General features: G+C 40.1%; 1 protein-coding gene across 1 annotated transcript in view; it reads left to right on the top strand.

Moving 5' to 3' along the window:
- Sdc2 (syndecan 2) overlaps window positions 1-19,864 on the top strand; it is a 103,676-nt gene extending 83,812 nt beyond the window's left edge. The window contains exons 2-5 of the mRNA XM_047554954.1: window positions 2,931-3,042; window positions 11,298-11,431; window positions 17,026-17,161; window positions 18,614-19,864. Coding sequence (XP_047410910.1) covers window positions 2,931-3,042; window positions 11,298-11,431; window positions 17,026-17,161; window positions 18,614-18,777 — 546 coding nt within the window. The 3' untranslated portion in view covers window positions 18,778-19,864. The remainder of the gene's footprint in view (window positions 1-2,930; window positions 3,043-11,297; window positions 11,432-17,025; window positions 17,162-18,613) is intronic.
- Window positions 19,865-25,716: the final 5,852 nt, after the last annotated feature.

The following is a 25,716-nucleotide window of genomic DNA, read 5'->3' as shown; positions in this document are numbered from 1 at the left end:
TCTCAGACTCATTCTGGTCTCCACCCCAAGTCTTGCAGTAATACAGTCCTCATGGTTATGTCTTAAGAAGCCAGTTGGCCTGTCAGGTTGCCTGGTGTGAGTGAAGTGTGAGGTGATCAAATTTTCTGGGAGAAGGTTTTAGCCCATCTGGCTATTAGGTGACACATGTGCTAGTCCCAACAACTAGATCATCTAATGAATAGAAATTCAATTTACACATGGGGATTAAGTATCTCAGTGTTAAGCTTTGCCACATCAAATTTCTTCGACAGAGCCAAGAAGAACATGAGAGCCATTCAATTTTAAGGAATGTGAAACCAGTTTCTAAAATGTAAAGAGAATCTTTTTCTCACTTTTAAGACTCTGGGTTACAAAAGTAGATGGTAGTGCAAGTTATGGGAAGTTGGGGGCAAATGATCTTTTAGCCTTCAGACCAAGAGATTTTAACAGTAAGAATTCTGGAGGTCTTGGGACATGTGTTAACTCTGAAACCTGAGTCAAAGGTTACTTAAGTCAATTTAGTTTAAGTAATCTCAGTTGACAAATATTTATTGAGTACCCATGCACTTGGAGAGGGACAGAGAACAATCTCACGGGGGATTCAAGGCCTGCATCAACAAATGGTTCTCCAAAGGGGCAAGACAAATACATATGCAGTAATTAGAAATAATGTGAGAATGTATGTCTACAACAAAGGGCTGGAGAAGTCAGAACCTGATTTGAAAAGTAGACAGGGGAGCTGGGGATATAGCTCAGTTGGTAGAGTGCCTGCCTTGCAAGCACAAGGCCCTGGGTTCAATCCCCAGCACCGCAAAAAAAAAAAGTAGACAGGGTTTGACAGAATAAGAGTGTCCCCAAATGAAGTTAAAAGGATAAGGTTTAATACAGGTAAGAATGAGAGTGGTTTTTAGGTGGGAGTACTGGCTCAAGTCAAGCAGTGTTTACTGAGCACCTACTGTATGCCAGGCTCTCTGATTTGATGGGGAGCCGGGAGGTTAAAAACAAATGAGGTTCATCAGAACTCAGAATCCACAGACGGTCTGGTCTAGTACCTGCCTAGGACATCAAAATCCATAGACGCTCAAGTTCCTTATGTAAAACAGCATAGTATTTTCATGTAAGCTATACACACCTTCCTGTATACTTTAAATCATCTCCAGATTACTTCTAATACCTAATACAGTAAAAATGCTGTGTAATTAGTTGTGATGCCATATTGCGTAGGGAATGACAAGAGAAAAAAACCTTTGTACATGCTCAGTACAGACCATGTTTTAAAATATATTTTCAGTCCACAGTTGTTTGAATCCATGGATGCAGAACCCACAGATGCAGAGGGCTGACTCCCTCAAGGGAGCTGTGTGTCTAATAGGGGTCACGTTGGCTGTGTGTAGAGCTGTGGAAGGCAGGACTCCCTGTTCATTTCACAAGTTTTAGGAATTGCAGCCTGGAAGGGTGATAGCCTCGGAAACCGTGTCGTGTAGGACAGCCTCAGATTGCAGGGTTAAGCTCTGACGGCTTTGGCAGAAAAGTTCCAGCACACTCTTGGCTCAGGGTGGTCACTTCAAAGCCTGCAAGCCAGGCCACTGGAACATCAATCCCTAAGGTTTCAGCCCTCAGAATCTGCCAGTGTGATACTCAAACAAAATGATTGCCACACTTTTTTGTCAGTTGGCACCCAGGCCTGCAGGGAATGTAGCTCGGATTTAAAATACTTAGGCCTCTCTAGCCAGCACTGAAACTTGAGAGAATAAAGCAGTGCTGTTAGAGAGACTGGGCCTGTCTGCCCTCCAAGGAGGTCCTGTCTGTAGTGACTGCTAAAAAACATTTTATTTTAAGGAGAAATCCAATGAAAGTCAACATTGTAAAGGAACATTTTTTATAATTCCTGTTAGGAACAAACATTCAGTTCCATCTTTAAAAATAGAATAATTATGAGTGTTGACTATTCCAAATACAAACTTTGCTTAGAAGTTGCCAGTCCGAGATACTGGTGGTAAAATATCAATTTACTGAAAGCTTTTTTTAAAAAATATTCTACCTCTGACGTGTCTCCAGTTCATGTAAGTGACTCGTTTGGCAGGATTAGGTTGAATTTTAATACTCAACTCTTATTGAAGAGCTCAGAAGCTGTAGAACTGGTATACTTTGTGACTGATCCCTCTGTGTATTAAGCCTGTAGTTTGCTATTACCAAGTGCCAGTAATATATATTTTAAAAAGTGCTCTTGTGGGTTTATCTGTGTTTGTCATTAAGGCTCTGCTAAGCCAGTAAGCCCTGGAAGTGGGCTCATGGTGAGATCTTGCCCTTGGCAGATGAGCCTCACAGGCCCCCTGCTCCACATGGGGCCCTGCCTGGCGTCATCGTGGATCTGAACTGCGGCAGAAAGCTCTGGATTGCCCGGGTGGCTGGGGAGCTCTCATCTGTAGTGATAAAGCTGGGCATGGCCAGGCCTGTAAGCATTTGGTGTGCCTTCGTGAATCCCTAGGTGATTATTTATCCTAAGCACTATAATACCTTTAAGTACAACCCAAGAAAGACTTAAGTGACTTTGGTGTTTTCGTAGTGTTTGCAGTAAAGGCAGCCCATTTGTGACCAAAAGAAATGCTTGAGACAGCTTATAACTAGCATTGGGATGACCAAAATTCAGACAAGTTTAATGGAATGGAACAAAATGAGCCCATGGTAGGTGCTGGGGTCTCTGCACTGTCTTCGTTCTACCTGGTTAGGCTACACTGGCTTCCCGTGGGGATATTAGATTTAATACAGATTGCCAGAGTGTCCTGAGTAAAGAGATGGCTAGGCATGTGGATTCAGAAGACCAGAGGAGGGGGAGGACTAGTCACGACTGCGTAAATTCAAACAGTAAGATAAATAAGCACATTTTAAAATCTCTCCCCATCCTGAATCCCTTGTCTTTCCTTTCTCAGAGAGCAGAGCTGACATCTGATAAAGACATGTATCTTGACAACAGCTCCATTGAAGAAGCTTCAGGAGTGTATCCTATTGATGATGACGACTATGCTTCTGCATCTGGCTCGGGTAAGGCTGCTGCTGGAGGCCTTTCTCTGTGCATGAGCACACACACATTTCACTGTGCTAGACAGGCAGCGTGCAGGGCAGTTCAGGGCATGGTCTGTGCACGTGAAGTGTATGTGTGTGAGTTTCAGCTCTCCACCACTTAACACTGTGAGAGCTTGGGGATTTATTTAACTACGCTGAGCCTCAGTTTCCTCGTCTATAAAATAGAAAGTCATAATCATCTTTACCACATAGAGCTATTGTGGGGATTAAAGGAGTTGACACATAAGTTTAAAATTTATTAAGACTTTTCAAGGTGATGTCATGGAAACCAACCTTAAAGAAATCCCTCAAGCCCAAGTCTCATAAAACTGCCTGCCCCATGTTAAAGATTATAGATGAGACCAAGAAGTTGTATCTTTTTTTTTTTTTTTTCCTAGTGTATTGCTTAAAAGTAGGAGGAAAAACGAGCAACCAAGTAAAACAAGGGTAGGGTGATCTCCTCAGCTTCCTTGGTATATTAGTTATCTATCTTCTCCATGATGCTGTGTGACATACCACCCCAACACTCAGTGGAAGAGGGCAACTAGCATTCATTTACCTTATTGCTCAGCCGGTGGGCAAGTTAGGGTTGTTCCCTCACTTGGATCAGCTTGGCTGATCTGGACTGGGCTCCGTCATATCTCTGGGGCAGCTGAGCAGACTTGGCTCTGGTTCACTCAATCTGTCATCCTACAGGAATCCAGTCATTTGTTCACAGGGAGGAGGCAGAGGTCCCAACCAAGGCAGCATATAGACATATACAGAGCCCCTTGCAAGCTAGGCTTAGAACTTGGCACTGTGTTTCTTATACCACATTTCATTGGACAAAGCAAGTCAGAGGGCTAGCTCAGACTCCACTTTTTTGGGGGGTGGGAGCAGCACTGTGGACTGAACTTAGGTTCTCTTGCATGCTAGGCAAATGCTTTACCACCAAGCTATACTCCCAGCCCAACTCTGTCTCTTGATGGAAGGAGCTACAGTCACATTGTAGAGGACATAGGTCCAAGGAGGAATAAAGGAACCTACCATCTTTCTAATCTACCTTATCTGGTAAATGGTTCAGGAATGTCCCCCAGGAAACGGAGAAAAAGATCTTATATTTAGTGGACAAGTTAGAAATTTGTGGCCAGCAACAGGTAAGAAAAGTCTTAGCCATACCTTTCTTGCTTAGGGTTTATTGTCCATTCAACAGATGTTAAAAGTTATGCTGAATATAGATGTGAGATGATCAAATTGATCTAGGCTTCAGAATGACCCAAAACAAATTCAAATCAATTGTGTCTTTAGTAAAGATCTGTCCATATAAGAGTGTTTTAAATTGGAAAATAGCAAGTCTGAGAAAGACAAGAGAGGTGTGACTGACCTAATAACAGTGCGCTTACCTTGCAATCCAAATGCAAAAATAGTCCCAGTTATTCTTGGAAGAGTGATATATATCACACACGCAGAATGAGTGTGAAAAGAGTTGTTCTCCATAGTCCACAGCTCTATTAATATCTTTCACTCATGGCACCTCTTTTTTCTGTGCATGTGTGTGTGTGTCTCTCTCTCAAAAGTGTTCTATAACTGTCATTTTCAAAATGTCTCAGGATATAATAAATATGGACACTCTTTTGCCCCCATTTCACAGATCTTGGGATACAACAGTTGTTAGGGATGGGTAGAGGTTGTCCAAGTCATTTTGCTGACTCCTACCAAGATTAAGTTTAGAGAAAACAGGTGCACATTCCTGCTCATCTTCACTCCACCCTCACCCAGGTGACAGGCAGTTGGAGTGGGTCATTTGATAGCCTGAACCCACTAATCAGATAGATCAAGATAGATCAGATGGATGAATGTGGCCCAAGTTGCCTCAGCTACAGTTCTACCTTTAGGCAGATCATTGCTGTGAGAAAAGAGCACCATTCTTGACCTTGGAAACCACCTTGGACTGTGCTGTGGATACTGTTAGTCATAACTAACCCTTGTGAAGCATTTGCTGTGGGGTGAGGCACTTCAATCCTTATAACATCCCTGTAAAGATAGAGTCTATTATCATTTCCATTTTTCACATGAGGTGAAAACTGGAGGTATAGAGAGATTAAGGAACCTGCCTCAAGTCATGCTGTCAGAAAGTAATGGAGCTGAGGGACAAGGACTGGGGAGTGGGGCTAGAGAATATTCTGTTCCAGTCCTTTGCCATACTGCTTCCTTGTGTTGTAAAATCCTATTCTAGAATTAAGAAGCATTGCCTTCCTGATGCCCAGTCCCAGCTGGAAATACTGGGGTCCCCCCAGCTTTTGGCCAATGTACCATCTGGCTGAAATCCTATCAGGCTATCTGGTGGAAAAGCAAATGACTTGGAAGAGAATGTCTAATGGCCCAGAGCGTACTTCTCAGACAAGGAGATGGGTTCACATTATGTACTAGACTCAGGATAGGCATTAGCAAACACAAGCACCTTCAAATATTATTTACTGTGTACCATACATGGTTCTGTATTCTTGGAACACAGATGGGAAGGACTTGGTTCCCATCCCCAAGAGACCAACCAAGAATCTAATGAGAGAAATGTTGAATGAGAAAAAAAAAAATATTTGTAACACCATGTGATAGGTGACATAATGTAGGAAAGTGTTATCTGACAAAAATTTCAGAATTAAATAATAGACTTTTGGTTAAACATAACAGATTGAGTACAAATACCTTCCAGGACCCAGGCAAACTAATAATAAAGGAATTAGACATAAAGGACAAATAAGATAGTAAAGGAGACAAAAGCCACAAGGTTTTGAAACCTGGGAAGCAGATGGACTGATAGGAACAGTCTAGGAAGACATGAGAAGGCTGAGTTAGTCAGCAGTGGATAGAGCCAAGATGCAACCCAGTCAGTGCAGCAGAATCCCCTGGGGGTCCAGAATCAGTGGCACTAAATGGAAAGTGAAAGTGGTAATAAATTTGGGGCATTCTTTTGAGGATCTCTTAAAGAAGCAAGTAGTTCCCTTGATTTCTTTCCTCTACCACGCAGCAAAAATGATCTCCAACCTTGGAGGAAAACTGGAGGGGTGTTGTTTGGAATAAAACATAGAGTCTTTGGACTGGACAGATGTTATTTAAATTAGTAATAAGTTCTTTGATGAAGAGTTGTTTAATGCTGAGATATTCCCAGTGGTCTTCTCCCAGTCAGTTCCCAGAACACTGGCTATCTGTCCTTTACCTCTTGGGTAGGGGACTGGGAGGTTCCTTTTTAGGAAATTGAACCAACTCAAAAGAAACAACTCAAAGATGGCATCGTTGGGAACACATAGCTCTTAACTGGTATTGCTGACATACTGACAGACCTCTCCTATATTATCAGAACTTCCAGGCAGATTTTCTGAGTGCAAATATGAAAAGCTCCCGGGCATTTATGAAAAACTTGTAACATGAAAGATGGAGATTTCTCCCAAACCCCAAATTGGGAGAGGAAAGAAAACAACAGAACAAAGAGAATTTACAGGAAAAAAAAAAAAAAAAAAACTTGTTAACTTCAAAGAGATAAGATCTTATAACTATGAAGCAAGAACAGGACACTATAAAACAGGAACATGCTGAAAGTCTTAGAGTTCTTGGTGAGTGGAGCTCTCATGTCCAAGTGGGAAAACTCATTAGAAGATAAGAAGACACAGAGGCTATTCATTCATTCATTCATCCAGCGAGCATTTATTAACCATCTACAACATGAGGGAACAGGAGCCATTCTAGGAACACTCCAGAATGTAAAATTTAACAAAACTTTCTCTGCTGGGTGGATAAATTCTCTCTATTCCCGTGTGTAGTTCATCTGTGAAAAATATATTATTTTTAAAAATTTTTTTATAAGTTGTCTTAGTCCATTTAGATAGCTATAACAAAATACTTTAGATGGAGTAATTGATAAATATCATAAATTTTGGGGTTGCAGTTAAGGAAACCAGGAAGTAAAGATCAAGCGCTACCGAGTTTGGAATTTGTGAAGGCTTGCTTTCCTTCATAGATGATGCCTTCTTACTGCAATCTCAAATAGTATGAGAGGAAAACCAACTTCCCTGGGTTTCTTTAATAAGGTGCTAATCCCATTCACGAGGACAGAGAGAGCCCTCATGACTTCATTACCTCCTTAAGGCCCAGCCTCTTAATACTATTGCATTTTGGAGATTAGGTTTCAATATGTGCATTTTGAGAGGGCATAAACATTCAGACCATATCATAGTAGAAAAAAAATATTTAAAAAGAGGAGGAGGAGATACAGTGAAGAGTGGGAACATATTGATAGAACTCCATAATGGAGAGGTCACAGAGAACTTGAGGGAGGAGCTGATATCATTGCTGGGTGAGGTAATATAGGCAGGAGTTTGTCAGGTGGAAAAAGACTCTGGGGTGGGGTATTCCACACTGAGAGAATAGCAAGAACTAAAAATCAGGGAGGTCATCAAAGGGGCTCCCTGGTTTCTGTTTGGTCAAGAGAGTTAGTCTTTTCATTGAAGATAATGAATACTATAGCTGAGGCGGTTCCTCACTGTCTCTAACTTCAGAAGTACGGGCTTGGGGGGATTCTCTGCTTTGCAGATCTCTTCTCTCACACAGCTTCTCCCCACTCCTACTTTTGGGGACTCATATTTGGAACTCTTATGAAACACGGGGGTCTTGAAAGCCCTTTAATTGAAACTTTTCATTTCTCATCAAATTCTATTCTTTGTAAGAAAATGATTCATTGCAGTAGGAAATCCATCGTATTAGATGTAAAACTTTGATGAATAATCAGGTAGGCTGATATAAAAGTGCAGTGTATTTCCGGAACTATCATTATTAATGACTTATTTTTCAATAACACTTTGTATGTACAGGCTGCTTCCCAATGTGTATCATAGCTGTGATTAATATATACTCTTGCACCCCAGAATGACATTTTGGTCAGTGATGGACTGCATATATATATACTGATGGTCCCATAAAATTAGAAGGAGCTAAAAAAATCCTGTTGCCTGGTGGCATTGTAGATGCCACCATGCGCTACTCACATGTCTGTAGCGATGCTGGCGTAAACAAACCTACTGTGCTGGCAGTTGTGTAAAAATATGGAATGTATAATTGTTTACAGTTTGTGGTACTCCACAAGGATAATGAACAGCTGTGTTACTGGCTTCTGTATTGACTGTACTCTACTCTTTATCATTATTTTAAAGGGTGCTTCTATCTATAAAAGAAAAATGTTTACGGTAGTCTACTGTTATGCCAAAGGCAGCCTCATACATCTTCTGTTTAGTGCCTCTCTTGATTCCATCATTTTCTCTTGTGTTGATTTTGATTTTACTTTATGTTGTTTTGTTGATTGTAGCCCTAGGAACAATAGGTTATATCAAATATATATTTATATTTATATATATATATATATATATATATGAAGCATGTTACGCATACACACACACACACACACACACACACACACACACCATATAACCCAGATGCGTAGTAGGTGATACCATCTAGGTTTACATAAGCATACTCCATGACATTAGCACTGGGATGAAATAACTTAATGATGTTTCCTCAGAACCCTGTTGTTAAGTGACATATGATTGTATAGGCACCTCTGAAAGTAAGTTATTATTATCCCCATTTTATAGGTAAAGAAATTAAGACACAAATATTACTTGATCAAGATTACAGAGCTAAAATATTCTAGACCCAGTAGTAGGTTGGTTTGTTTTAATACATTGTTTTGATGTATTTATTCCAACACACCGTGTGAGTTCTTCTCTATAATGAGTGTGTATGCTCTGATGGTAAAGGAGGTAATTGAGACATTGAGAGTGATAACCTCTGCACAATTGCCAGCCTGTTACCTCCTGCTTTCAGGGCTGCTTATTACATGGGCATGACTGTGGAGAATATTAACTCATATTCTTTGGTTTGAGTAACTCAGAGGTATTCATCATTCATTCTCATCTGAGGAAGCAGGTTAGTTAGTGCAAGTTACAGAGTTTGAGTTGTTACAAATTTGACAAATGATTAACTTAAGAACAATATTATATTTGAAGGTCAGAAATTTTCAAAAATGCTGTTCTGGGTGAAAAGCAAAAAAAAAACAAAGAAGGCAAAACAAAGTTTCCTTTGATGGTAGTGACCAGATCAGAGTCTGTAATACCCCCAACACTACTAGACACTCAGGGAGCAAAACAGATGCAACCCCTTGGCCTAATGAACTTTCCAGTCTGATGGGGGAGACTTTAATCAATAGTTACACAAATAAACGTATAATTGCAAATTTTTAGAAATACAATCAGGGTAATAAAGAAAGTGCTAAACATGATTTAACAAAGAACACTGACCCCATATGGAAGGAATGTCCTCTCTGGGGCCTGGGGGTGAATTAGAAGTTAACTAGGTGAGAACTTCTGGCAGAAGGGTAAGGAGAGGCATTGTGGATGGAACACAGGGGACAACAGGGACAGTGATGCTTGAGAGGCTGAGAGGGTAGGCTGGATCAGAGCCTTTATCTCAGGCGCAGTGGGGTGGGAAAGGGAGGTCACAGCCATTTTGTGAACTGTGAACTTCAGCCAACTGATAGGCAGCCTAGCCTGTTGGAAAAGGCAGATGTAGGGGTTCCTGAGAAGCTCACAGTGGCTTGGATTAGGGTGGTATTCTGGAACTGTAGAAAAGGTATCAGAGTAGAGAGACATTAAGAAGGTAAAGTGGAAAGGACTAGGTGACAGATTCCATATGGAAGTAAGAAAGAAGACATCACAGTTCTGGTATGTAGAGATGGGGGTCCTAGTCACTGTGGGCAACATGAGGAGAAGATTGGGCTTTAGGGGTGACAGAAGAGATGGTGAGCTCTGTTTTGGACATGTTAGAAGTCTGTGGTATCTTTTGAGTCACTTAAAAGATCTAATGGGCCATTGGATGTTTGTGTCTGAGTTTGAGAGGGGCGGTAAAACCAGTGATATAAAAGTTAAGTATCATCCATATTTAGATGATGAATCAAAGCCATAGGTATAGGTGAGAGAGAAAGTAAAGACTAGGAAGAGGCCTACTGTTTAACCTCAAGGAACTCTTGACATTTGGTATTCTGGCAGAGGAAGTAAGCCTGCAAAGGAAACTTTGGATAGAGAAATAGGGGAAAGCCAACAAGTCATAGACACCCTAAAAAACAGGGTATGTCAAGGAGATGGCAGTTGACATTGTCCAGTCGTGCTAGGTGCATGTTAGTCAGCTTTCTGGTGCTATAACAAAATATTTGAGGTAATCAATTAAAGAGGAAAGGTTTATTTTGGCTTATAGTTTTGAAGGTCTTAGTTGCCTCATTGCTCTGGGGCCTGTGGTAAACCAGTATATCATGGTGGGAGAACACGGCAGAGGAAGCTGCTCACCTTGTGGTGGCTAAGAAGCAAAAGAGATACGAAGGGTCTAGGGTTCCCAATATCCCCTTCAAGGGCATTCCCCCAATCACTGGACTTCCATTTGGCCCCACCTCTTCAGTTTTCTACTAGTTCCCAATAGCACCATGAGCTGGGAACCAAGCCTTTAATACATGGACCTTTGGGAGACACTTTTCCAAATAATTGCAACAAAATTTGATAAGGACCACTCAGAAAAATGCCATTGGATATGGCAACACAGAGGACATGAGTGACCTTAACCAAAAGCATAAACAGTGTGATGATAGGGAAAATCCAACTGGGAGGAGCCAAGTAGAGTGGAGGAGATGGTGCAGATGGACTGTTGAGTGTCCACACCACCACTGAGAAAGTGCTGTAAGAAGAAGGAGCAAGCGGGGTCACGGGGATGAGGTGGCGTCTGTGGGAGACTGACTGGCTTTCTTTTTCTTTTCTTTCCTTTTCCTTTTCTTCTTCCTCTTCCTTTTCCTTCCCTTCCCTTTCTTTCCTCCCTTCCTTCCTTCCTTTTTCTATTTTGCATGTTTTTAAATATGAGGAAAGGATCATGTTTTCACGTAGAGGAGGGGAAGAAACCTTACTGAGCAGGAGAGCAGGAAAAAGAGCTACTCAAGAGTTTTCAGGATGATAATATAGAAAAAAAAAATTCCAGGCTACCCATAGATCCCCTTTGAAATCACTTCTCCACAGTCTAGACCCGGAGGGTTTGTGCTAAATTCTTAAGGATCAGTGTTTTGAAAGAACTCGCCTCTGCTAGTGCCGATGTTGGGTGATGTGCCTGACGGTGCACTCATCTCTGTCGTCACTCACGTGCTCAGCTCACATTTGCTTATCTTCTAGGAGGTGATGAGGACGTAGAGAGTCCAGAGCTGACGACATCTCGACCTCTTCCAAAGATGCCGTTCACGAGCACTGCTCCCAAAGTGGAAACCACGACAACAAAGATGCAGAAAAAGATGCCCGCGCAGACAAAGGTGTGTTTAGCTTTGCATCACATTCGTGTTACTGTAAATGCTCTTCTCGATTCATTGTATGAAACAGTCCTTTTAAGAGCCCCACTTATGATTAGATAGGGACAAACAGTCTTTTCACTCTATTATTGTAAGTGGCTCTTTCTTACACTTCAGGATCATTTTGGCATCCATTCACGTGTTACTTTTAACATCCAGGCCGCTCTTACATACAAATGTTTTTATTTTGTTTCATCTGTTTTGGGTTTTTAGGGTTTTTTGTTTGTTTGTTTTTTTGTTTTGGTTTTGATTTTGGTACTAGGGATTTAACCCAGAGGCACCTTACCACTGAGCTACATCCCCAGTCCTTTTTATTTTGAGACAGGGTCTAAGTTTCTGAGGGCATCTCTTATTTTTACATGGCTCTATTTCTTAAGGAACATCTTAAGTCCAGTTAAGAAGTAAAATCTTATTTATCTGACTTAAGACAAGAATTTTTAATTTCATAGAAAATGTTCTGAGCTAGACTTACTAGTAACTTTACATATGCTAAAGCAGGTTATTAAATGAGACTCTGGGTCATGTCTTAAGATGGTACAAGTCTCAGTGAGTCATTCTTTAAGTCTCCTCAGGCCCGCCATTGATGGTATGTAAACTTGGGACTCTTCCAGTGATCATGATGAGTGTGGGTACCTCTGACTTATTAAAAATGAGATTGTTGACCTTAGAAAGAGCAAAGTAGCTAATGAAAACTGAGTTCATGATTTGGGGCCTTCTTAACCTTATATCACAATTAATTGACCATCCACTAATAGGAAAGCTATTTAAGTTGAAAAATGCATATCAAAGTCTGGAGAAGGCCTAGGTTTCAAATCCTGGATCCAGTCAAATTTCTTGGATCATTAAGAAGATGAAGTGTGAGTCCCCATAGCATGCACTTCTCTAAACATTAATTGAATTTGGTGGAGCAGAAGAGACCAAGCCAGTCCACCAAATGAGCACTCACAGTGACTGCAGTGGTAGACTCTGCAGGCACTTTAGTCGGGTAGCATGCTACTTGTGAAAACTTAGGAACACGAGTGTCCTCCTTTGGAGTTCACCCATCTGTTGATGTTACCAAGCTTCACAGAAGACAAGATATGGAAGGCTGTTCATGAAGGTAGTGATGTGCCTTCTCTGCAGTAGAAAGCACCCCTCTGCAGGTAGGAACATCGCTGGACTTTTCCTATCCTTACCTTTGTATTTCCTCCTCTTCCTCCACCATCCTAATGCATAGTATGAGGGATGGCACAGCTGGGTGGGTTTGGCAGGTGTAGAAGAGTTGGGAGGTCAGCCCTCTCCAGATGAGCCTACTGTCAGTAGACTTAGAAAGGTCAGTTCTTATTTCTAGAAGACTGACGTTGCAAGCCAGACTATGGGAAGGTAAGGAAAAGCTCCTTAAGGACTGAGGCAAACATACCTAGTAGGTTCTGACTCGAGTGTGGAAGCTGCTCCATTGGTGTCTAAGTTGAACAAATGGAAGCAGGGCAAGGGAGAGAAATGAAAAGTAGCAGGTGCAGGGAGGCTGGGGTGACTGAGCATCTCATGGTCTGTGGCACAGGTATCCAGGACAGCTGCGGAAAGTTGCATCTGGCCTTTACCACACTTTTATTTGACCTCTTCTCAAGGCTGAATCTTCTCAAGTCAGCAACCATGAAGACTCACTACTTGAAGCAAGAAACTCTCCCATGTCAGTTTTAGCCTTCCATGAAGAAGACTTCTAACCTAAGCAAAACAAAATTCGACATAGATTTCTGACCTTTTGACAGCAGTGGGTTGAAAATTGATTTAAGCTTCTGAAAATTGTCTTAAGGAAGTAATTGTTTCACATTGAGACAAAGAATATAGACATTTGGCAAATGAGTTTAGAAATGAAAGATATGAGGACATTTTAATATCTTTATATTCCTTCTATTATTCACATTCAGTGTAGTAACAAAAATTAATTCCATTCATGGGAGATCTATTCATTATGTGTCAAACATGGCTTAGGTACTGGTAGTGATAATATTGATCAAGAATAACAATAATAATGATGATTTAATTTTCCATTTTGTAGTTATATGGTACAGCTGAATTAAACATTGCCTCTAGGATGCCATTAGTGTGGATTTTGCTTTTGAATGGGTCTCACAGTGGCATTAATGTCACTGTTATAGATATTCTATCTAGTTGGTGGTAAATTTATGTGCCTAAAAATTGAAAAGAACAGTCACTTGTTTATCCTGAGCATCCCTTGTAATCTTTTACTCCATGCCATTCCCATGACATCCAAACAGTCAGACTTGGATGTGACAGATCTTTAATTGGCTTAATTTAATCATTGATGCTACATTTTCATAATTTCATTTTGCACATAGAGATTCAAGAGTTAAGGTCTTTTGGAGTAGCTGAATACTGTAGAATGGCGGCTTCTTAGCCTGTGTTTCTATACAATAGAACTTTTCAATTTAAAAATAAATGTTCCTAAATACCTTTAGGCTTGTGCACTGACGGACGATTCCTGTAAGTGTAGGTGTGACTCCCAATTCTGTGGACACCTTCTGTCCCCACACCCTTAGATCCCTAGAATGTTTTTTTGATTTGTGTGGTTGGTTTTTTGTTTTGACTCTTATCGAAGCAGAAGCTGAGTCAAAGGGAACTGGACAAGTCAACTCTTACATTACTTTAGGAACTCAAGAAACCTGAGGTGAAGCCATGTGTTTTGGCATGATCATAGGGTAAAGATGATGTGGAGAAGTTAAACTTGGTGTCTAATGTTGCAGTAGCTATTAGGTTTTGTCTAGGGAGAGACTCTGGTAGGCAAAGAAATGGACCTAAGTGTCTTGTCACTTGCATTTTCTCTTCCCTTTCCTAACCTCTAATAGCAAAGCCGTGCTCATGGGCAGTGAGAAGCTTCCTTGATTAGAACTCAGATAATCTGTTCTCTCTCTGTTGAGTTATCTCTTCTTCTGTCAGGCAACCAGTTAGTGATGGGCTTTCCATGAGAAGAAAATGGAGAAAACTCTGGGAAAATACTGCCAATGAGCTGCTCTCTTCAGCTTTACCATGGTCATGAAGGTCTCAGATTTTCTATGATGATAACGTAGAAAACAATGAAATCTGAGTACATGTACAACAGTGAAATGATATATTCTATATAACGTCTGTAGTTTGTAAGTCATGGCTGGTTGAGATTTGGGCAGTACAGGATTTCTTGTAGCTTGAAATGGAAAGACAGTCCCTCTATCACACTTCATTACATACCATCTTCAGCAGAAGCCTAGTGTGTTCTGATGACTGAGACCGGGATCCACTCATCTTGCACACCCTAGAATTCAGTTGATTCACCTTGTCTAACTTGTGGTCCTTCCTAGAAATGAAGGTCTAAAGCAGCCCAAGGAGGTCATGTCATTTCTTCTTACATTTTTTTAACCTGCTAGACTTAAGCAGCAGGCTGCCATTTTGAATGAACCCAGCTTTGAAGACGCACTCATTGTTTGACCAGGCACTTGCATGTTGGACCATGGAGTCCTAATGAAGACTGTTGAAGTTTTCAGGAAGAATTAAAGAGCAAAAAAAGACTTATTATCTTTATAGCCCAATAGAGTTGACAATAGTGTGGACCAACAATAGTGTAGACCAATGAGAACTCAGCCCAACAGAGAATAGATAACTTATTTGAACTGACCTTCTCATACTGGGGGCTCTCAAACCATAGAATCATCTGGGTAGCTTTAAATAAACAACCATAATAATCAGTGCCACCTCCCTAATCCCAGATCAATTAAAGCAGAATATGTAGTTGTAGGGTCTTTTTTTTTTTCTAATGATTTTCAAGTAATTCAGATTTTCTTATTTCAGTATAATCTGTGTGAAGTCTCCTGAGGTGGCCAGTGACGGTGTTCAGTGTTAGAAGGCCAGCACAGGAATTTCTGTACCTACATTCCATAGAATGTAAAGTGCTCTCTGGTTTTAGAAAGGTGAATGATCAGAAGAAAAGAGGGGACAAATCTGGATTGAGAATAGGAGAATTGCATAAGCCAGAGCACAGATGTTAAGAATCAGTTTGACTAAATAAGAGGTGGTGGAAATGGCCTTCAGAATTTTTCTTCTGGGTAGTAAGTGGTAGGCTGGGGGGAAACTAGAAGCTACCCAACACATACAGTTCTCAGGATGTTGTAGGAACTTGGGATGTGAGGTGTTGAAGACCTGAATGAAACTGCAGAAATGAGAATCCAAGGGAAAAACTTAATTTGAGAGATTGGTAAGAGGCAAATTGACTGCACCATGATATAGGAAGACACCATATGAAATGTATTAAAATGGTATGTCCTCTCCCCGCCAAATATGTTATCATTCATGGAAATAGAAAAGTGGGCTGATCTGGTCCCGTGGTACATTTCTTTCTAGACTTGACAAGTAGGGTTGATGGTGTCACAGCCCAGGGTCAGTGTCCTGTAGTCTTCTGGCAAGGCAGAAATATTGCTGAATGGAAATGAAGTAGTGAGGGTAATTACCATAGATTTACTCTTTAGCACTGTGGAGTATCTAGGGACCTTGGAATGTCCTTCATTAGATGGGGAAACTGAGAAAAGTGGCATGACTTGGTCAGTCCCATAGGAACTACGTGGAGAACCTAGGTCTTCTGAAGTCCTAGTCCAGGGTTCGCTGAAATACTTGACTAAGTAGAGGGAAGCATTGCTGAGTAAGTCTGGAGGCTTCTCCCCACATGGAGCAGAGAGAATACAGTCAGACACAAGGGAATGCCTGAAAAGGAGCTGTCATCACAGTGTCCTGGATAGCAAAGAGATGGCGGAGTAAGTAGAACTAGGGCAGCAGAAGGAAGATGGTGACCTAAAGTCAAAGAGTGGTGAAAAAGTAGAACTCTTACAAAATGTCTGTGTACTATAGTATTAGCATTATTATGAACTCTGCAAAACCATGAATTACATGGTCCATCATGGACCTCACCCATTGAAACAAACATCATACAAAATGGTAGTGCCAATTATTTCCTAAACTGGAACAAAAAGGAATATTGCAATATACTCATCCATTATTCCATCTTTCCACCACTTTTAACACTTTAAAAAATTTTTTTTGCAGTGTTGGGGGTTAAACCTAGGGCCATGTGTGTGCTAGGTAAGCACTGTACACTGAGCTATATCCCTGGTTCCTGGAACATTGTTTTTTTAAAAAATTGACAATGCCAGCATGATAGTGCATGCCTGTCATCCCAGCAACTACAGAGGCCAGTCAAGGCCAGTCTTAGCAATTTAGTGAGCCCTTAACAACTTAGTAAGACCCTACCTCAAAACTTTTAAACTTAAAAAGAGGACTGGGAATGTAGCTTAGTGGTTAAGAGCCCCAGGGGTCAAGATTCAATCCCCAACACTAAAATAAATAAATAAGAAAATATATAATATATATAAAAAATACACATTATATGTTATATATATTTATATTTAGTATGTATATTCACTTATAAATAAGCATATACATATGTGCAGACATATGTATATACATATCACATGTGTAAGTATACACACATATTTACTTGTTTATTAACAGTAATGTTTTAATTTTTCCCATACCAGTCACCTGAAGAAATTGATAAGGAAGAAGATCGTAGCTCTGACTCAGAAAGGAAAATGAACCCTGCTGAAGAGAATACAAATGTGTACACTGAGAAGCACTCAGACAATCTGTTTAAACGGACAGAAGTCCTAGCAGGTGAGTGGTGTGTATGGGTCAGACTGGAGGTTGCTTAAATAGGGCTCTTTTTTCTAAGTAGTATTCAGAGATGAAGAAAAGCTTGCTTCCTCTGCATTCCAGTGAGAAGCAAGAGGCTAGGCACACACTTTGTTTTCTGCCAGCTCCCTCAACCCAACTGGTAATTGGGTAGAGGCCAAGGGTGGGAAGTAGCCTGGAAGAGTAAAGGTCTAAATAGGACCAGAACAGTTTAGAATTGGGGGTGTCAGGGTTTGAAGTTCAGTCAGCCTTGCTCCAGGCCATCCCTGATTTCAAAACAAACTTAGGAGAAGGAAATGGTCTTTGCAGAGAGGATGGTTGACAAATGGTTTAATTATGTTCTCTGATTATAATTTACCTGATGGAAATACAGTTTGAACATCCCTAATCTGGGAATCTGAAATCTGAGATGCTCCAAGATCCAAAAGCTTTTGAATACCAACATGATACCACCTGACCTCATATGATGGGCTTCAGTCAAAATCTAGGCACACATCGTGAACTTTGTTCCATGCATAAAATTATTTAAAATATTGTATAAAATTTCCTTTAAGCTATGTATATAAGGTATCAATGAAACATAAATGCATTCCATGTTTAGACTTGGATCCCATCCTCATGATATCTCCTATGTATGCAAATATTGCAAAATCCAAAAAAAATTTGCACACCAAAACACTTCCAGACTCAAGAATTTCCAATAAGAGACTCAACCTATTCTAACATTTGTTTTTCTTTTCTTTTCTTTCTTTCTTTTTCTTTTCTTTTTTCTTTTTTTCCCATTACTGGCAATTGAACCCAGGGGTACTCCACCACTGAACTACAACCTCAACCCCCACCCCCTTTATTTTTTATTTTGCTAAATTACTGAGACTGGTCTTGAACTTGTGATCCTCCTGCCTCAGCCTCCTGAGTAGCTGGGATTACAGGTGTGCTCCACAGCACTCGGCTAACATTTGTTTTAAAGATGAAGATTTGCAGGATTTAAGCACAGCTAATCCTTTAAAGAATAGTCTTACATTCAAGACTAGAAAGAAATTGGCATGCTTTTCTTCATATTTACTCTTAAAAAATGTTAAGTCAATTATGTCATGTTTTGTGTTTTCTTTGAAAAGCAATTAGAAGATTAGAATATAAAATATAAGTATTGAAAAGACAGAGGCATTTGAAAGTATGGAATTAGTTGAGGTCACAACCAGATTTTTCTTACTGAGGTTTTTGGGTGTTATTAATACTAATCAAAGAAAGTATTGTGCCTTCTTAAGGAATAGTAGATTTGCATAATTACTTTTATTGAATCCAAGTTTTTTTTTTTTTTAATGGGTTTTCAAATTGAGCCTTTTACAAAAATGTAAATAGATTGGGTTTGACAAAGCTAATTTCTGCAACCCTTGAATCTCATCTAAATATAATCTCCCTTTTGGTGGCTTTCAGCTGTCATCGCTGGTGGAGTTATTGGCTTTCTCTTTGCGATTTTCCTTATCCTGCTGTTGGTGTACCGCATGAGAAAGAAGGACGAAGGGAGCTATGACCTTGGGGAACGCAAACCATCCAGTGCTGCTTATCAGAAGGCACCTACTAAGGAGTTTTACGCATAAAACTCACACTTAGTGTCTCTATTTATGAGATCACTGAACTTTTCAAAATAAAGCTTTTGCATAGAATAATGAAGATCTTTGTTTTTTGTTTTTTTCATTGAAGAGCCATTCTGGCACTTTAATGATAAAATCCCATTGTATTTAAAACTTTTCATGTATTTCTTTAGAACAACGTAAAATTAAAATTTAACATCTGCAGTGTTCTGTGAATAGCAGTGGCAAAATATTATGTGATGAAAACCCTGGATGTTCACGGAATTGGTTTAAACTTTTATGTGCAAACGCGAAATGATTGTTTTAAACCTATGGTTCAAAGATAAAAGCCGTGTCGTTTGTGTCAGCATGTCTCAGATGAACCTTACCAAGTTGGTCTTACTTTTGTTAATTTATCTGTCGTCCCCTCTTCTCTGCCCTCCCCTCTTGTCCCCTTACAAACCAAACCCTAACCCTTTTGTAGCTGTCATGGTGCAATTTGTCTTCGAATGATTCAGATAATGGTAATTTAGTGTACATGTGATTTTCAAAATAATGTAAACTTTAACCTCCACTTTGTGTAAATCTTTAAATGTCAGACTATCCATTTTACACTTGCTTTATTTTTCATTACCTGTAGCTTCAGGCAGATTTGCAACAGCAAATTAATGTGTAAAATTGGATTATTACTACAAAACTGTTTAGTCCTATCTGTCTAATCAGATCTTCTTTTGGGAGGATTTGATGTGAGTTACTGACAAGCTCAGCAAATCCAAAGATGCTTACAGTATTTTGAAAAGTTGCTGCAAATTCCTTTGGCCACTGTATTTGTTAATTTCTTGCAATTTGAAGGTACGAGGAGGGATTTAAAGGAAAAAAAAAAGTTTTTGTTCTTAAAAATGCATTTAAGTTGTAAACATCTTTTTAAGCCTTTGAAGTGCCTATGATTCTATGTAACTCGTTGCAGACTGGTGTTAATGAATATATATAACAGTTTAAAAAAGTTGGTATTTTATAAGCACAGACAATTCTAATGGTAACTTTTGTAGTCTTATGAATAGACATAAATTGTAATTTGGGAACATAAAACTACTGAATAAATCATGTGGCCTAATATTGAAAATGTCACTGTTATAAATTTTGTACATTTTCGATCAAATGTACATCCCCCCTTTGCTAACGACTATCTGCTCTCAAGGATGACATGGGTTTGATTTCTAAGTGTTTCCACAGTGTCTGTAAATCAAGACCAAAGAGCCTGTCAATGAGCTATTTATTACCAAATTTACTTCTGAATTGGCCAGAGGAAATCTGAATGTATCCTCCCGTGTGTGTCTGGGTACTGATATTGGAAGGCTGCCAGCGAATTTCGGAGTTTGCGATCTTTAGAGGATAGCTGATGGCAGTATTGAGACAGATGCCTGCTTTTGAAGATAACTTTTAAAACAGTAAATTCCAAAGAACCAAAGGGGGCTTTCTGGAAGTAGGTATCTCAGGTTTAGTCCTATAGATTGACTTACCTTTGAAACTGTTTTCCTGAAACTTAATGGAAGAGCCAGTATGGGAACACTACAGGTCACTTAATATGGAAGGAGGGAAGGGCAGAGAGGCTTTGTGCGTTACAGTGAGGACCCTGCTGCTCAGGATTGAAGTTGATGGCGTGACCCCCGAGGATGTGAAGGTCTGAGGGTGCTCTGACTGGGTACTTACCATATTGAACATTTCCTTTTCCTATTTTATCATTCATTTTGTTTTAAACTGTGAGCTGCGGAAGTGGGAAGAAGACAGCAAAAACAGTCATCTTTTTCCAACATATAATTTAATAGAGTTCGAATGCTTCATTTCAAGAACATTCCCTGGAATTGCTACAGAACTACTTTTAAAAAAATTTAAAGCAACACTTAGAACAGTGTTTGCTTAAATCTTAATGGCCTTAATTCTCAAATTCCTGCCCCATCACTTCCAGACTCAGTTCACTTTGCTTAGAATGGTTAATAAAAGGAAATGATAGGCCCTTCTAAAACCACGCAGTGTCCCTCAATCACAGAGATTAAGGATGTAGTGGGTATACCTCTAAATGTGCAAAACAGTGAAATTCTATTCACAGAAAACTTGCTTGGAATATCCGTGCCAGGAAAAGAAATTTTCTGGCAAATATTTTGTCACTGCTGTAAAGCAAAATATTTGTTAAAGTGCCAAAATAAAGTCTGTCATGGCGAAAGTAAATCGTATAGACTGACATCCAGTTTTCTTCAACTGTACTGTTTTCTGCTTAGTTTTTTTTTTTTTCTCTAATTTTTTGGATGCAGAAAATAATACTATAAAAAGCATTAGCAATCATTATTGAGTTCAGGAAAATTTTGGTAAAATATAAATATTAAAACCAGTGTGAAAAATTCCTGTTTCCTTAACCACATGCAAATTATTCCCTTGTGTGAATATGACTTTGTGTTTGAGAGACTTATATTTCAACTGTCCATTTTTAGCATGTAGGGAATAGGTGGGTGAGTGAGGGAGAGAAGGTCTTTTTCCCCCCAGAATTTTAGCTTCACGTGTGTAGTAAATGAACTTTAGGATTAAAATCTGATTAATATCATTGACTTTAGGTAGAACAAGATTATGGAATTGCCATCTATTAATGTTAAAAGTCAATAGTTTTACATCGAATGTTTAGTGAATTGATATTTGGTAATGTATTTGTTTTACAGATTAGATGAAATGTCTGTTTGTTGGGAAACAGTCTAATTTAATATATGGTCTAAAAGCTAAATGAGTAGAATGTAATTACCTCACTCAGATGGTCCTAAAGAAACTAGTATTTCTACAAAGGGTATTGATTCCTTTAAGAACAAGAACAATAATTCCATAGTTTTTAGAAGCTTATTCAAAATCTTAGACATTTTGAAACTTCAAGGAACATTTTTAAGTGAGGAGCAAAATTATAAAATTTAAAAATATTGCAGGGTTAATTTTATAAGGTTTTTCTTATACAATTATTACAGTTACATAATGGGGTAGTAGAAAAAGTATGTTTTAAAACATTTGGTTTAAAAAGTCGATGACTTTAAGCAACACCATCTCCACCATGAGGTTCTAAGTCCTAAGTCAGGAGTAGGATCCCAATCTAAGTGAATCAAGCCAGATAATAAATGGAGTGGTCTGCATTGAGTGATCACTAAGGCTCTTTTAAAAAGCACTAATATTTTATGCCAGTAGTGAAATGTGATACATGGCCATTTCTGGGGTATTAGGTTCAGCCAGCATAGAAACCTGTAAGAGGGACAGAAGATCTATGTGCCTTTTAGTTGTAGAACAGTATGAAAATGAATTTTGTCCCACTGTCTCCTAACCCTGGGTAACTTTACTCAGGATTATAAGGTTCCATTTCTTTTATCTGCTATATATGGTCTTTAGCAGAACCCTTTCTGACCAAGGAACTCTGGCAGCCTTGGGAGCAACTTGGTTTCCTATGAATTAGCTGGAAGGGTGTAACCCTAGCCACCAGTCCAGCCCACAAATAATAGTGAAGCTTTAGACTTTGGTGCTTCAGATATGCTGAGCACAAGGTACATTCGTTCCAGTTTTGTTGTAAAAATAGGGCTCAAGTAACAAATGTTTCTATAGTCCAACCAACAGAATTTGCCTACTGACTATATAGGACACATTGAAGAAGTTGAGGGTATAGTGATGAACTATGTAGTCAGACCCTGCTCACAAGGAACTTTCCTGGACTTTTCCTGAGGAGGATATATAGTGGAAATAAAATCAATAAATGAGACTAACAAGTGGACATTATCAGTTGGTTGTAATTTCCACAATGGACATAATATAGGCTGAGGAACGAGACTGAAGGACTGACAGTCTGGATGGGCGAGGTATGCTGTGGTAACAATCTCAGACAGCAAAGATTTCATTCTCCTTCGAGCTATGCATCCATGGACTGGTGGAGAGGTGTGCTCTGGGTGATTGTCATCCTTGCTCCAGGGCTTTGCCCTTTGGAGTAGCCCTTATCTGAAACACTTCAAGTTCCTGAGGCAAAAGGAAGAGTGGACACACACAGTAAATCTTAAAGCTTTTCTCCAGTAGTGATTTGTCACTTCCGCCTCAATTTCATTGACCAAAGCAAGTTATATGGCCCCACCAAAGGTCCAGGGCATAAAAAAGTGCAATCCTGCTTTGTGCCCATAAGGAGAGAGATGAGAACAGCCATCCAGACCACCATGGCCTGGTCTGGAATGGTCTCAGACCTGAGTGCTGTGGGGCCATTTGTACTAACATCAGGACAAGTCTTCCAGGCGATGGGAAAGCCCTAAGGAGGGAACAAGTTTGGCATGTTAGAGGAACAGGGAGTAGACCAATGGCTGGGAGGGAGGGGACAGTGACAGAAGAGGTGGAAGAAGTGGATTGAGAAGTAAAATCACCTAATCGACCTTCTTTCTTCCATTTTGGTTACCCTGTATTTCATTCCCCACCAGAAAGTTGAACATTCTCATTAAGATCTAAATTGGTTTATGTCACTCCCTTCAGTGACTTACAGTCCCTGCTGCTCACACTTGCCTCAGGATCTACAGGAGCAGTTCCTGTACATGCTTTATAAGAGAATGCAGTGAGGGGGAGTGGCAAGGCCAGTTTGGAGGTAATTATAGACACCTAAGGGAGGAAAGTTGGTGGCCTGGCCTAAGGTGGTCAACATGGAGATGGAGAGGACCTGTTTGGAGAGGTGGAACCAAAAGTTCTTGCTGAAAGGTTGGTGGGAGTAGGGAGCAAGCAAAGAAAGGAATCAAAGATGATATCCATATTCGTGGCTGAGTAGTGAGAATCCATATTCTCCAAGGAGAGCTGGCTGATGGTGATCAAGAGTTCTTTCTAGGCTACGTTAAGACTATTAGACACTCAGGTGGAGGTGCAAGGTAAACAAAAATGGAAGGTTGAGTTCAGAGAAGAGGTCAGAGTTGGAGATGTAAATTAAGGGGTACTGTCCATCATTTGTTCCATTTATTTCAGCACTGCTCTGTATGGATTGAGGGGATGGGGCAGGAGACAGAGGAAGCGAGTGGAGTGTTCAAGTCTGACCCAAGAAAACTATATTTTCCAGGCTTCCTTGCCATCGAGCCCCTGGGAAAATTTGGCTAATGGAAGATCAAACTTTCAGGAAGCAGGGAAAAGCCAGAGTACATTTCACTTCTCTGGGCTGTGTGCAGCATCTCTAGCACAAATATATTTTTTTTCTGTGGTTTGAATGTCCACGAGGCAGGCCTTCCTCCATGGTTCCAGTTCCCAATACTCCTAAACTCTCATAACCCCACTTTCCCACTGTCTCTCTAGCTCTCGGGAGGGTAGCAGCTTCCTGATGTTGCCATTCTCTGGGTATCCTCACCTACCCCAGTTTGCCCTTACAGCTTTTCCAACATCTTTGAAACTGACTGCAGTACTAAATTCTCTACTGCATTACCCAGCATGAGTTCTGTTTTCCTTCCTGGACCTCCAACAGATGTCACAGGAGTGAACAGCCTGTAGATGGTATTAAAAGCCATGGGACTAAATGAGATTATTTGGAGAGGTAAGATAGAGGAGGAAGATGGCCTTGGGACTGCCTTCTAGCAACATCTGACTATCTTTTTAGAAGAACCATCTCCAGACTCACTCTCTAGCAGTCATTTGCCATTTTGACAGATGCTTAGGAAAGACCAGGATCTTTCATTTCAAAGGGTGGGGTGGGGGGAATCACTGTAATGCATAATAGAGAACACATTGTTGAGCAAATTAATAAGGGTAAGTAAATTAGTAAGGGTAGCCACTTCCGGTCATTAATAACAAATTAAGAACTGATTTTAAAATAGAACAGAGTATTTGGGCAGAGAAGTGAGATTTTTAGTCAGGAAATGTCTTTATTATCTGTGTTTACAGTGGGAACATATCAGCAAACAAAGCAGCAAGTAATTCCTTCTACTTGTAACTTTGTCCAGGGGTCACTGAAAGTAAGAATTTTTTTTTTCTCTGCCTCCTTAATTAAATTTGCTTACGTAATTACCAGCATAAGCTTGTGTTTCCTCTGTGAGACCAATGATAGGGAAAAAGTGTGAAGATGGTAAAAAATAGAGATGATTTGGTTCTATCAGACCCAGAACTTGAGGATCATGCAAAGTTTTTTTTTTTCCCCTAATAACTCCATATCTTAGTCCTTTATTTTTCAAGTGTTTGCCCATCTTTTTTCACTTAGCTCATTTTCTTGGGTGAAAAGTAAATATGTACCATATTGGTTTGTGGGAATTCAATGAGGCAAGGTGGGTGATGGTATCTGGCATCTGGTAGATCCTCAGTAAAAAATGGTGTATTCATTCATCTGCAAATGCTTCCTGGGCACTGATTATTTGCCAGAGTTGATTTTAGACCCCAGGAAGAGACAGACAGACAAAAAACAATTACGTAGCATAATTAAGCAAGAAAGGGACACTTGAATGGAGTCCGAGCTGGCCAGGCATTGTGCCATGGTGGGTGGGGGTGGGGAGCTTGGGGATTTAGGGATCTGGGGAACATTCCAGGCAGAAGGAGTAGTGAAAGTCAAAACCTTGAGTGTGGTGAGTGGCAAATGCACCAGAGAGTAGAGTAGTGGGTATTCAGTGAAGTATCCAGAGGCCAAATTATGAATCCCTGGCCTTGTAACCATTGCAATGACTTCTGAAAGCCATTGCAGGATTTTGAGGCAAGGAGTGGTGTGATTCAACTTAGGCTTAAAATGGGTTTTCAAACCGCAGCAGGTATGAAAAGCACCCGGAGGACTAGTTAAAACAGATTTGGGGGCCCACCCCTGGAGGTTTTAATTCTGCAGGTGGTGGAACCTGCATTTTCAACAAATTTCTCAGGTACAACTGCTGCTGCTGATCCAGAGACCCAACTTGAAGAACCACTACTTCACAGGGTTGGCTTTGATTACAATGTTGAGAACAGGCTGATCGAGGGTGGTAG

The sequence above is a fragment of the Sciurus carolinensis genome, chromosome 1 (genome assembly GCF_902686445.1).
Source record: "Sciurus carolinensis chromosome 1, mSciCar1.2, whole genome shotgun sequence".
NCBI classification, from domain to species: domain Eukaryota; kingdom Metazoa; phylum Chordata; class Mammalia; order Rodentia; family Sciuridae; genus Sciurus; species Sciurus carolinensis.
This window is presented reverse-complemented; position numbering and strand designations above follow the sequence as displayed.